The 12709-nt window shown below is 38.2% G+C and overlaps 1 protein-coding gene across 1 annotated transcript in view; it reads right to left on the bottom strand.

Annotated features, from left to right (window-relative positions):
• Positions 1-12709, bottom strand: part of LOC150079390 (unconventional myosin-Id-like) — a 302739-nt gene that overhangs the window by 85086 nt on the left and 204944 nt on the right. Inside the window, exon 9 of the mRNA XM_090384045.1 lies at positions 2489-2714. Coding sequence (XP_090240171.1) covers positions 2489-2714 — 226 coding nt within the window. The remainder of the gene's footprint in view (positions 1-2488; positions 2715-12709) is intronic.

Below are 12709 nucleotides of genomic sequence, written 5' to 3'. Positions count from 1 at the left end.
ATGGATTATCTATGCCTTGTCTTTCCAGTGCCCGAAACATTGCCTTATGCTGTATGGAGTCAAATGCCTTTTCATAATCCACAAGGTGATCCATAGTTGAGAATCCTGTCCTAAAGCCAGCTTGCTCTTTCGGTTGATTCTCATCAAGTATTCTTTCTAATCTGTTAGTAATGACCCTTGTGAACAACTTGTAGATATGGGATAACAAGCTAATTGGTCTATAATTTACAATTTCTGATTTATCTCCTTTCTTATGCAGCAAAACTATGATTGCATTATTCCACTGCTTAGGCATCACACCTTTTCTAATGCACTTTGTGAAGAGCCTTGCCAGTTTTTGTGTTATGTCTCTTCCTCCCAATTTTAACAACTCTACAGTAACTTCATCTTCCCCCGGGGCTTTCCGATTCTTCATTTTTTTCAATGCATGTTCTACCTCATCGGGAAGAATATCGGGTATGTCGTATGTGTTGCTACTTTGCAATCCATCTTCCCCACTGCTGGTATCATTCCCTCGCTCCTTGTATAATTCTCTATAGTAGTCTTCTGCTATTTGAATTATGCCTTCTCTGCTGTTTATAAGTACACCATCGCTATTCTTCAGTTTCAGTATCATTTGTCTTTCTGTATTACTGCTTCTGGCTGCTTATTTAAATCCTTTGTTTTCCCTTAATGCTTGTTCTACTTTTCTTGTGTTAAATCTTCTTATGTCCTCTCTGAGTCTCTTTCTAATGGCTTTGCATAACTCAGTATACTCAATTTTCTCCCTGTCAGTGTTTTTCTTGCTCTTCATTTGTCCTCTTTGGTTCATTATGACAAGTGTTTCTTGACTAATTTTTTCTTCTTTGGATTTATTTTTCCCTATAGGTTTCTTGGGCTTTAACACTTTCAGAAAGTTGTAATATTCCTCGTCGATATCTTGGTCCTGAGCAGTCTGCAGAAGCTCAAACTTGTTCTTAAGTTCCAGTACATACTGCTTTTTCTCCTCCTCTATTATTTCAAAGACCTTTGTATTATTTACTCGAGTCAGTTTTTTCCTTTCCTTTCCTACATCTATATCAAGTGTACATCTTACCATTCTGTGATCACTTCCAACATTTACCTTATTCAGGACGGTAACATCATTCACAATATATCTTCTGTTAGTGAGGATGAAGTCGATTTCATTAGTTGTGAATCCATTTGGACTCTTCCATGTCCACTTTCTGTTCACCCTTTTCTTGAAAAAAGTGTTCATTACTGACATTCCTTGAGATTCTGCAAATTCCACAAGTCTTTCACCAATTCCAAAATTTCCTATAGTTCCTCTTTCTGCGCTGTTTTGCCTTTTTCCAACCTTAGCATTGAAGTCCCCCATAATAATAGTGTAGTGGGTTTTCTGCTCATCTAGAAGACTCTCAATTTCAGTGTACATTTCTTCAACCTCTTCATCATCATGGCTCGATGTTGGTGCATAAATCATTATAATCTTTAGCTTGTACCTCTTAGAAATCTTGAGTATTAGTCTTGTATTATCCTATGTAGCTTTTTAAAATTTCCTTTAAGGGGTGACATTTAATATTCATTTATAAAAATCTGAATATGCTCTTAACTTTAGGCTCTGTAAATCTTTAAAAACAAAATTGTACAGGGATACTGATTACCATTTTCAGAGTCTGTTTAAATGTTTTCCATGAGTATTAATAAATAAATAAATAAATTTTCTGTTTATACTCCGGGACGACCAAACGGTTAGAGGAGTTCACAAGATAGATAGAATACAAGAAACAGCACCGTATTCAGTAGTCACGGGCTTGAACCCCGGTCACTCAAGGCACATGTACTTATGCACCCGTGCGCCTGACCACTAGGCCAATTCTAGGATTTATGAGGATGAGTATAAAATAACATGGTGCTAGGTTCAAAATAATTGCACAAGGCCAATGATTAATATTTAGGGGATCTTTTTTTCATATAAATAAATAAAAGAAAAAAAAAACTAAAAAACAACAGAATATTTGGGATCATTACAAGAAGAAGACTATTAGATATAATTATAAACTTATACTTTTCATTTTCAAAACTTTTTACTTTTTTTAAAATTTACTTTTCATTTAGATTTTCAAAACTTAAAGTATATATAAGAACCTAACCTAATGTACATTATTCTAAAAACATGATTATGTACCAACATATAACCACCATGAAAAACTTCATGAACAAAACTTTCCAATTTTTTTTTTAATTCAAGCATAAAACTGAAAATGAACTCCCAATTCTTTCAGTGTGAACATGAGGTTCGTCAGCATTTAGGACTGAGTGTAGTGCACATGTTGTACCCTCCTGGAGTCAGGTCTGATCAACAGTCATAAATGATACTAATTTAATGCAACACTTTACATTAATACACAAATAAATAGCTGCATTTTGCAATAATTAATGCACCTACAGAATATAAGATAAAGATGTACAATTAAAATAGAACTGAACTATTTAGGTAAAACTTTACCTCATCAGTTACTTTTCCGACAATAAGACATGCCTCATCCATAATAGCAATTATTCCTTTGTGAGATTCTTCAACTAAGTTACATATGATGGCATTATTAAAGTAGTCAATATTCTGCCAGGCAATACCTTCTCTCTGATATTCCTCTTGTTCTTGTTTGAGAACCAATTCTATAAATAACTGCTGGAGTTTTTCATTGCAGTAATTAATGCAAAATTGTTCAAAGCTAAAAATAGAAAAAATGAATCATTACACAAATACAACTAGCATTTTATTTTCACTAAATATATGAGGTCACTCAAGTTTTGTCCCACGATTTTTATATTAGAAAACTTTTATTAAAAAATATATAAAAATTGGTAAAAGTGGTTTTCATAATCATCTTTTTTATAGCTTTACATCACTAAATTATATACAAAGGCTAGTATTCCTTGTTGGCAAAAGCTCTCTTCAATTTCTAAGGGCCAATTTTTGTTTCAAAAACAACTTTGTTACCATCTGTAAACTTCTGATTAGGCAAGATCTGAACCATATGTTGATTAGAGCAATACATTTCAAATACTATTTCTAGGAAAGGAAATGTGTGATTTTTACGGAAAAAAGATAAATCATAAATTGTTGTTGCTATCACTACTTTGAACAACCTCAAGAGCTATTTATAGCTGTTGTTGTTGTTGTTATTTGGTTTTTAGGAGCATTAGCAACTAAGGCCATATTGCTCCGGGATATGCGGTGATGACCTTTCCGCATCCTCCGTATTTGGTGGTGACGGGCTCGAACCCCGGTCTAATCAAGAAGCGTGTGCTACGCACTGCTGCTCCTTCCCACCTGGCTACGGAGGCGCTCTATTTATAGCAAGTCCATCCATAAATTAAAATAAATAAATTTTCTGCTTATATTCTAATAAAATTAAAATAAAAGCAAAATAATCTAAAGACTATAAAAATATTGCTATATTTTTTAGTATTACACAGATTTGAACATGCAGCACACACAACCCTATGCTTATACCCTGACTACATGGCTATTAATATGCCAAAGAAAACACTCAATGTTTGCATGTTGGATTTCATCACATAGACCAAGAAAAAAATTGCACTGCTGAAACTAACTAACCCACTATGCTATCATAATACTAATATACAGGGTGTATCAAAAGTATTGGTACAAACGTTTAGGGGAAGTAGGTAACATCTAAAGGAATGTGAATCGCATAGGAACCCATAACCGGAAACGTCACTGTAAGTCGGTACACGGCGCTGTTCATCAGTTCGCAAGAGGGAAAATTTCTGGTTTACTCATTCATGCAGTAGTCACCGCACGAAGAGCATGCATCGATATACGAACTGTGAGCTGGCAGACATGCACCTAGTGTATGGATTAGCAGAGGGCCCACACGGTGTGCGGCCCCTTGCGGCACAACATCGCTTCGCAATAAATAATTCGCAAAGTCACCGACCATACCTGTGGGCAGGTATGGTCGGTGACTGCTTAGTCGGCCCATACCTGTTACCATCCCACATGAGCTCTGCTAAATAATGGATCTTTCTTGAACAAGTTCTAACAGGGCTACTGACGATGTTCCAGCAAATATGAGACGCAACATTTGGTTTCAACATGACGGGGCTCCTGCCCATTATGGAAGGTGTGTTCGTGACCATTTGAACAAGAGTTTTGGCCGTCGATGGATTGGCCGTGGTGGACCCGTTGTCTGGCCCCCACGCTCACCTGATTTATCGAGCCTTGATTTCTTTCTGTGAGGGGCCCTCAAATCTATCGTGTATGAATCGCCTATGGAGATGGAAATGGATCTCGTGGCAAGACTCGTCTGCGCTGCTGCTACTGTCAAAGAAACTCCAAGTGTGTTCGACACTGTCCGCCAATCCATGCGGCGTCGGGGTCACGGATGCATCGCGTCTCATGGTGGAACCTTCGAGCATTTGTTGTAACATCATGAAATGCATCCATCTCGTACTCCATTGTTAATATTATGTCAAATAAATGTTTGCCACTAATTACTGTCTTGTGTCATTTCTGCTTCTTATGCCTCTGCTACTACTTTCCCGTGACGTTTCCGGTTATGGGTTCCTATGCAATTCACATTCCTTTAGATGTTACTTACCTCCTCTAAACGTTTGTACCAATATTTTTGAGACACCGTGTAGATGTCTTCCTGCATGATAAACGAAGACCACGAACCACCTTGAAAACTGAGGAGGCAACTGGAAAAGTGTACTAGAGTTTTACCTATCCACCACAGTTTGGTCCTTACTCCATCAGATTTACTCCATTAACCCCAGTGGCTCACATCTGGTGAGCATGGGCTTGGGACACCCAGGGTCCTGAGCTGGATATCATCATTCTTCTCCTTCTTGGTGATTCCCTTTTGACACACTCTCACTCTTTCTCTCTCTTTTATTTTATTTTTTTGGCTAGTGCAGCATAAACCTCAGACTCCTTTGCACCATATAGCTAATAATAATAATAATAATAATAATAATAATAATAATAATAATAATCCACTGAAAAATTCCAATTGCAGAGGAAAGTTTAGCAATGATGGCAAATTTGTTGTTAAAGTGAAAATATCACTCTGTGATATCATTTACAAACAAGAAACTCTGTCCAGGTGGTGTATGCTATAAAAAGAGATAGGGATTATGTAGAAAAATTATATGTAAAAAAATATGCAATCACAGTTACATCAATTTTTAGTTTTGTAAATAAACTTCTACTGATAAAAAAATGTAAGAAAAAACGTTGACTTCTGTATATTTATATTTTGTATTTTTCTTTGGTCCTTGAGGTTGTCACAGACATTCTCTCAGATAGGCCAGACAAGCTGAACTTGCTACCTGGAAGGCTAAAATACTGATGGAACTTATATTAGGGTGACATTCAAGTCAAGTGGACCCAATTTCGGCAAAGTCCGGACAGTCTGTGACAGCCAAATCCTCTGCTTGCACTTTCACAAATGGTGGGACTGTTAGTAATCCTGGGTATAACCTCCATGCACAAGCACACTATGGGTGTGAACCAACGTAAGCAGGGGTCGAGGTGTGGTGCCCACACCACATGGAGGAATGCTGCCCCTCTGTGTTACCAGGCAATACTAGGTGGTAGATGACTCTCATCAACCGGTACAATACCACCACTTTGCTTATTGGAGGCTTTAAGTGGTAGAACTCATGTTTAGTCTCCAGAGCTAAGTTCCACTCAACCCTTCCCCATCTCTTCCCTCATGCAGTATGACTGATGACTTTTGAAGTTATGATGAACATCATGGTGAGATCCGATCATCCTTACATTTCGAGGGTACAGCTCTAAAATGGCAGGCTAGCCACTAGTTAGTACACCAGACCAAACCTATTGGTGACTCTTTAGGAGGCTTCTGGATCAGCTAGTGTATAATCTTGCTACCTCTACTCTGCTAGATAGTGATTGGAGGGAGTTTTAGTAGGTGTGTATACAGGGGAAATTGTCGAGGCCACATTATGTGAAGGATCTAGGTATATTCTTACATGCCATATCCAAAAATTTCATTACATCATACAGCATGTCCCCCACTTTTTCTTACTATTGAATACACAATGAATTGTCAAACTAATAGGGTAAGCTTATCTGCGAAAAGATCTAAACCTCCGAAACACTTCCTAGTTCATTCCACAAATATATGTAGTCTCAATTCTAATCTCAACAATGTCCATTTCCACTTGCAGTCTGCCAAAACCCATGTACTTTTTCTGACAGAATCTTAGTTATCGGTTGATTCAACTACTGCTCATCTCAGTTGCCCAAATTATTCGCTGTATGATTCCTTTCGCCTCAAAGGTGGTACTTGTGCACGTGTCCATTCGATATTCCCTGTCAGAGGCTTGGTAATTTGCAATCTCCTCTTTTCAATTTTCTATGGCTTAAAATCTCTCTCTACCTCATTGTGTTAAATTCATCTGTTGTCTCTACCATTCTCCCAACTCCACTAATCACTTGGAGCTCTTTGATTTCTTCTCTTTGCAACATGCCTTCCTCTCTTTGCAACTCGACTTTCTCCAGTCCAACTTTCCTAACAGTGAGGTGATTTTCCTTGGTGACTTCAATGTTAACACCTCCAGCTGGCTTCCGTTTTCTACTCGCACCCACTCAGCTGGTCGAGATGCTCAGACTTTTGCAGTTACTAATGACCTTGCACAGATTGTTCATTTACCTACAAGAATACTAGACAATCCTAACCATACAGCCAAGCATACTAATCTTTTTCTCACATTCAACCCTTCTGTTGTTGTTGTTGTTGGTTTGTATTTTATTGGCACATTAGAATCTAAGGCTATAATGCGCCAAGACCAGAACATCCCTTCTAAGTACACGGTTGAACTGAGTGGTCCTTTAGGCACCTCAGATCACAACTTGGTGATTGTCTCTTCTCAACTGAGCCTTTATCTCATAGCTATTCCCAACCTTGCTTGGCATTACAAGAATGCGAAATGGGATGACCTGTGAGATTTCTTTTCTTGTTTTCCTTGGTCAGATTACTGTTTCAAAACTTCTGATGTCAACATTTGCTCATATCGTGTCAGTGAAATTATTCTTATAGGAATGGAATCCTTTATTCCACACTCCACTTTAAAATCTCGTCCTTTATCTGAACCTTGGTTTTCCAATAAATGTGCTAAGGCTGTTCAAGAGAAAAACGTTGCATATTGTAATTAATTTGATTCCAAATTAATTACAACAGTTTCATTCTTCAGTTTCATTTTCTTCAGTTTCATTTTCTGCTACACCAAAGCTCACAACAATTGTAAAGTAGTTATTAATCAGTCCAAACTAGATTTTGAACAGGCTAAGAGTAGAAAACTTGCTTCTTGCCCTAATGGTAGCCGAGCATTCTGGTCTCTTGCCAAAGCTATTGGCCGCAACTTTTGCCCATCTCTGCTCCCACCTCTGTCCAAACCAGATGGATCTGTTGTCACTTCAGTCAAGGATAAAGCTGACCTGCTAGCATCCCATTTTATTTCCAGCTCATGTATTAATGATCTTCGTAAAACACCTCCCACCATTCCCAACACGCTCCATTCAATGCCTCCTGTGGTCTTCCGTCAAAAGGATATCAGAAGAATTTTGATTAATCTTGATGCTAAGAAAGCTCCAGGTCCTGATGGTATTTCTCCACGTGTTCTCAAAACCTTTGCTCCTGAACTTACTCCTATTCTTTGCCACCTTTTTTCACTTTCTTATTCCAAAGGTGTTTTTCCTTCTGCTTGGAAATTTTCTCATATCCAGCCAGTTCCTAAAAAGGGTGACAAATCCCTCCCATCCAATTATCGTCCCATTGCAATTACTTCTACTCTTTCTAAAGTAATGGAGAAATCAATTAACCGCCAACTCTTAAACTACCTAGAAACCTTCTGTCTGATCAACGATCGCCAGTATGGATTCCGTCAGTGTCGATCCACTGGTGATATTCTGGTTTATGTTACCCATTTATGGACTAATTCAATGGAAAGGTTCGGTGAAACACAGGTAGTTGCTCTTGACATCTCAAAGGCTTTCGATCGAGTTTGGCATAAAGGTTTTCTAAACAAGCTTCCATCGTATGCTTTGCCAACTGTTTTTAGTAATTGGTTATCCAGTTTTCTCTCTGATCGCTCACTGAGGGTGATGGTAAATGGCTCTCTGTCTTCTAACTTCTCCACTAATGCCGGTGTCCCCCAAGGTTCAGTTCTTTCCCCCCATGCTTTTCCTCTTGTATATTAATGACCTTCTTCCATTAACTGGAAATCCTATCCATAGTTTTGCTGATGATAGCACATTGCATTCCACTTTCCATTTTGAGAAACCTTGTCCTGCTCAATCAGCTTCAACTTCTCGAAAATCTGCTACCAATTCCTTAAATGTCAATCTTCAGGTAATTCTCCAGTGGTGAAAAGACAACTTAGTTGATTTCAACCCTTCTAAACTCAGTCTTGTTTTATATCTTGCAAAAAGGATTATTCTGCTTCTATGCTTATCTTTGGTGACACTCCGATTTCTAGGCAAAATGATATATCTCTTTTGGGGATTACCCTGACTTCTAATCTCTCTTGGCACAAGCACATTACAAATATTGTTTCCTCTGCATCTAAAAAACTTGGTTTTCTCTTTCTCTCTCAGCGTTACTTTTCTTCCAAACAGCTGCTCACTCTGTATAAATCGCAAATCCGCCCTGCCATAGAATATTGTTCCCCCATCTGGGGTGGTGCCCCCAAAACTTCTCTCAAGCTTCTTGATTCCATTCAGAAGAGGGCAGTTAGGTTAATTAATGATTCATCTCTAACAGAGTCTCTCCACTCGCTTTCTCATAGACGTACTGTTTCTGCTGCATGCCTCTTCTACAGATACTTCCATGGGCACTGTTCTTCTGAATTGGCTTCTATAATTCCTGCTCTCTATTTCAAAACAGTCCAAACACGTGCCGCCACCAGCCAACATCCATTTACTGTCTAACTTCAAACCCACAGAACCAACTTTTCATCCTCATTTATTCATTCAACTGCCGTTTTCTGGAACAAACTTCCTTCATATGTATTTCCTGAAAATTACAATCTACAGAAGTTCAAGTCCAATGTCAACAAATATCTTCTTTCGTCTTCTCAACCTCCAACCCAAGCATGGTACTAAGTACTATAGGCTCTAATACCTCTCTTGTTTGGGGTTCACATAAAAAAAAAATACACCAACCATGAGAATAAGTATTTTACTGTAACTGAAAATTTACAAATTAAAATAAAACAAATAAAATTACTACACTATGTATTTACAAAAACTAATATAATAAATTAAATTACGTACGTTGTGAAAACATTAAAACTGTAATAAAATCCTTGCAAAAAAATTTACTAAAATAAACCGGATTAAAAGCGATAAAAACCTGGAGCTTTCGGAAGCATCGGTTTCCTTCTTCAGCAGTAACAAAACTTCCTGCAACACTTCCTTAAATAACAGGCTCACGCAGAGGCGGATTTAATGGTGGGCGCACCAGGCGTGCGCCCTGGGCCCCAACTTCTGAATGGCCCATGCAAAACCCCAACAAATTAGTTGAACATATTAGTTCAACTATAATAATATGTGCAACTATTAGTTCAAAATTTTGTAATTATTATTATGCTATTATTAATTATATTATACATATATTATATTCAAATTTTATCGGAAAAAAAACATTAATAGTACATAATATTTTTTATTTATTTAAAAAAATGATTAACATGTATTTTTATTTTCCCTGTCTCTCTCTTTTTTTTAAGGGGGCCCAATATTTTCTTCTGTGCCCAGGGCCTCAACCGACCTTAATGCACTCCTGGGTTCACGGTACTTATACACGTGGTTCAGTCGGCGCATGGTCTGAACTGGAAACGGAAACAGCTCGGGAGCGTGTCAAGCAAAACTGTTCATCCGTACTTAGGACAATGGTTTCAAACAGAGGATGCATACCTCTGTCCCTATTCATGATATTTTTGTCAGATGAACAGATTTGTAAGCTCTAGAGCCATTTACGGTCCCAGAATTCATGCACTCGATCCACAATAACTGCATCCTCTGGGGAGATTTGATGCTGCCTCTTCCAAAAATGCTCAGCCACAGCAGACTTGTTGTAATCAACGGTTTTTATAGCATTTGCATGCTCCCCCAGAAGATCCTTGAGCCGTCGTTTTGTCTCGCCCACATAACATTCCCCACAATCAGACACGCTCCCGAGCTGTTTCCATTTCCAGTTCAGACCATGCGCCGACTGAACCACGTGTATAAGTACCGTGAACCCAGGAGCGCATTAAGGTCGGTTGAGGCCACAGGCGCAGAAGAAAATATTGGGCCCCCTTAAAAAAAAGAGAGAGACAGGGAAAATAAAAATACATGTTAATCATTTTTTTAAATAAATAAAAATTTATTTTATCCGGGCATTTTATCCTGTATACCACTCCACTACTCAGGCCCTTTGCTACTGGGTCTTTTACTTGGGACACAACTGTATGCAACTTCCACCAGGGAAGCTGCACACAGCGTGTTTTATAACCACGCAAAATTCTCGCTAGATGCTCGGTAACTCCCGGATAGTAAGGAATGTATGCGGTAGCCACAGGAACAAACGGTTCCTGACAGTTGGACTCTGTTCCTCTACTAAATCTGTCTATGATCCTCTGGGGGTATCTGCATTTTCTAAGGTCTGCTGTGACTCGTCTAATTTCACATTCTTTGTCCTCAGAGGTAGTACAGTGTGACCCTGCTCTATCTAGTAGAGCTTTTACCACACTATTCTTATGTTGTCCAGCTTGTGCTGAACTATAATGAGTGTACTGGCCTCTGCACATAGGTTTTTTATACACTGAAGTTTTAAGCCTAGGGCCTATCCTAGAGACTAGTACATCCAAGAATTTCCATTCCTCCTGTCTCCACATCTGAGGTAAATTGTATAAATTGGGAGAAGCTATTAAGCCAATGGAGTGCATCATCCTCTCTCCCCTTCTGGACCACAGTAAAGGTATCATCAACGTACCTCTTCCATTTCTTTATGGGAAACTGACATACACCAAAAACCCTGCCCTCTAACTCCTCCATGGCCAAATTGGCCACGATGGCGCTAATGGGAGATCCCATGGCTGTATTGTGAACCTGTTTGTACATAACACCTTGGTACACCATAGTGGTGCTGGCCAGACAAAGTTCCACACCAGAACAAATATCCTCTACATTTAAAAGTGATCTATTACCCAAAGAGACATCATTACTCAACGCTTTTCTAACACAATATATTCCATGTTTAATTGGAATGCATGTGAATAGTGACACAACTTCAAAAGAAATCATGCTCTCATTTTCATTTACAATCAAATCTTTCACAAAACCCACAAATTTTTTGCTGTCTTTTATGACATAGTTGGACTGACCCACTATAGCCGAAATCAGTTTAGCCAAGTACCCCGACAAAGCATATGTGGGGCTTCCTATAAAAGATACGATGGGTCTGCTATGCAAATGCTATAAAAACTGCTGATTACAACAAGTCTGCTGTGACTGAGCATTTTTGGGAAAGGCAGAATCAAATCTCCCCAGAGGATGCAGTTATTGTGGATCGAGCACATGGGTTCTGGGACCGTAAATGGCTTGAGAGCTTATGAATCTGTTCATCCGACAACAATATCACGAATAGGGACAGAGGTATGCGTATGCATCCTCTATTTGAAACCATTATCCTAAGTACAGATGAACGGTTTTGCTTGGCACGCTCCCAAGCTGTTTCCGCTTCCAGTTCAGACCATGCACCGACTGAACCACTATAAGTACCGTGAGCCTGTTATATAATGAAGTGTTGCAGGAAGTTTTGTTACTGCTGAAGAAGGAAGCCGATGCTTCCAAAAGCTCCAGGTTTTTATCGTTTTTATTGCTTTTAATCCAGTTTATTTTAGTAAATTTTATTGCAAGGATTTTATTACAGTTTTAATGTTTTCGCAATGTACATAATTTAATTTATTATAATATTAGTTTTTGTAAATACATAGTGTAGTAATTTTATTTATTTTATTTTAATTTGTAAATTTTCAGTTACAGTAAAATACTTATTCTTATGGTTGGTGTATGAGTTTATTTATTGCTAAGACATTTCAGAAAAACTGAATATTATGTTAACTTCTTCTTTCAGGTGGTATGAATTTCTTATATCAATATTTTTCATCATAAGTTCTGATCCTAGCTACATTATTTTGTAAAAAAAATTAAGGAATGTAAACTGTATATGTAAATTGAATTATCTATATTAACAATATATATATAGTACCATATCCTCAGAGAGGGAGATATTTAAAAATGGCAGTATGTAAAAAAAAAAAGTAAAGTGCAGCCATTATCAACCCACTGCAGGATGGAAGCCTCCTCAACAATTCATGCTGAGGGAAATGGACCATAATCTGCCACGCTGGTCCAGTGCGGGTTGGCAGATCGACTGTATTTAGCAGTCAGGGGCTTGAACCCCGGTCTACAAGAGCATGTGCTACTGCACTCCCACTCCTGACCACTTGGCTACAGAGGCCGTAGGGCAGTACGTAATGTTATCTAATTCCTTATGAAATTTATTTTAATTTCATTATGAAATACTGACTTTAAAGTGCAGTTCAACACACACACACGCATGTGTGCGTATTGAAATGTTATATGCTATGGTTTCTACATATATATGTTTTTTATTCTTTACTT

The sequence above is a fragment of the Mastigoproctus giganteus genome, chromosome 10 (assembly GCF_048544385.1).
Source record: "Mastigoproctus giganteus isolate SK-2022 chromosome 10, ASM4854438v1, whole genome shotgun sequence".
NCBI lineage: Eukaryota > Metazoa > Arthropoda > Arachnida > Uropygi > Thelyphonidae > Mastigoproctus > Mastigoproctus giganteus.
The sequence above is the reverse complement of the archived record's forward strand: the minus strand, read 5'-3'. Positions and strand labels throughout refer to the sequence as shown.